Source organism: Bipolaris oryzae, assembly GCF_000523455.1.
Source record: "Bipolaris oryzae ATCC 44560 unplaced genomic scaffold scaffold_560, whole genome shotgun sequence".
Lineage (NCBI taxonomy): Eukaryota > Fungi > Ascomycota > Dothideomycetes > Pleosporales > Pleosporaceae > Bipolaris > Bipolaris oryzae.
The window spans coordinates 1-1,325 of record NW_006911836.1 but is presented as its reverse complement, the minus strand read 5'-3'; the positions used below and the strand labels follow the sequence as shown (position 1 = coordinate 1,325).

The 1,325-nt window shown below is 48.1% G+C and overlaps 1 protein-coding gene across 1 annotated transcript; it reads left to right on the top strand.

Moving 5' to 3' along the window:
- Nucleotides 1-523: 523 nt before the first annotated feature.
- COCMIDRAFT_111583 (uncharacterized protein) lies at nucleotides 524-1,294 on the top strand (the record flags this gene model as incomplete). The annotated part of the gene is made up of 1 exon (XM_007695843.1): nucleotides 524-1,294. The coding sequence occupies one exon, from the start codon at nucleotides 524-526 to the stop codon at nucleotides 1,292-1,294; it is 771 nt and encodes a 256-aa protein (XP_007694033.1).
- Nucleotides 1,295-1,325: the final 31 nt, after the last annotated feature.

Sequence of the window (1,325 nt, the reverse complement as noted above, 5' to 3'; positions counted from 1 at the left end):
ATTGTGTTGTTGAGATATATGCCCGCAGAGGTGCGCAAAGTTGGTAGGGTGACCGACTCGCTTGCCTGACCGACTCGCTTATCCGTCACGTTACACTTTATGCTATACGTTCTATATATGGTAAGTGATTGGCGGGGTGCCACGTGCTGCGGCGATAGGGTTATGACGCAACTACTATTCGTCCGAAGGTTTATGCACTAACATCTGAGACGCATTGAACATTTAATTCTTTGTAAACCAAGACTGGGCATATGACATTCTCTTCAAGGAACGACTGAAGCTAAGCTTTTTTGAGTTATTTTAAGTTCGAAGGTCCATAATCGAAACATCTATATCGGGAGGTGAGTCCAAATGGTGGCAACAATGGCTGAAAATCGGCTGTATGCACCAAGTGTTGGAAACATTATTATGTGCAACATATCGCCCAATAGCACCCCTATAGTACGCATCCTGCACTTAGTTACCACTAGATCTAACGCGAAAGCTGTGGTAGTTTCCATTACAAAACACCACATAGAGCCTGATGACGTCGACAAGTGACAAAACTCATGCGCCTGAGCTGACAGAGGCGGTCCTCGTCCTTCAGACCATCGTACGAAAATACATCAAGGATGTAGAAAGCAAGCGCCAAACTGCCTTCCAGAGCATACCACATGGAATTGAATTAAGTGGTAAATTGGCAATAGTCACTAGTCTCTCAGCTGCTGATGAGGAGACCAAAATCCATTTGGAGAGCCTTTTGGAAGAGACCTTGAGATTAGAAAGACAGCTTCGTGCGATAGGGAAATGGCATCCACCGCCAAAACCTTGGGATGCGCCATTGCCGACTGCTATCGATTTCGAAGACCTTTCGAGTGCAATTCGTATTCTTCGCCACGCGATCGGTTCTACGGCTTCTGCCAACCAGCGTACCCCTCAACAAACGTTGTCAGCCTACTCCTGGACTTGGGATCCCGCATGGCGCGAGTTTTACACATTCCTTCCCACTCAAAATGCGTATATCTACCTGTCCCAATGGAAGCTGAACGAGGTAAGGGGCGTCTGGGAACATGTAAGCATGGCCGGAACGAACCTGATGCCCAATGACGCTGCGGAAAAGTTGGGTGCTTGGGAAGACTGGAAGTGGGATGCAATCGCTGGACAGTGGTATCTCGATATGGGGTCAGACTCTGGCGAGAAGACCCAGATATTTGCAAGTCCGTGGCAGATACAAGAAGATGGCGAGTGGGTATACACACACACAATTTATTTACGCCCGGCGGCCGAGCCGAAAGGGCTGCTAACGCTAGTCTAGCTTTACACTTCCTATGCTCAATCTTGGTCTC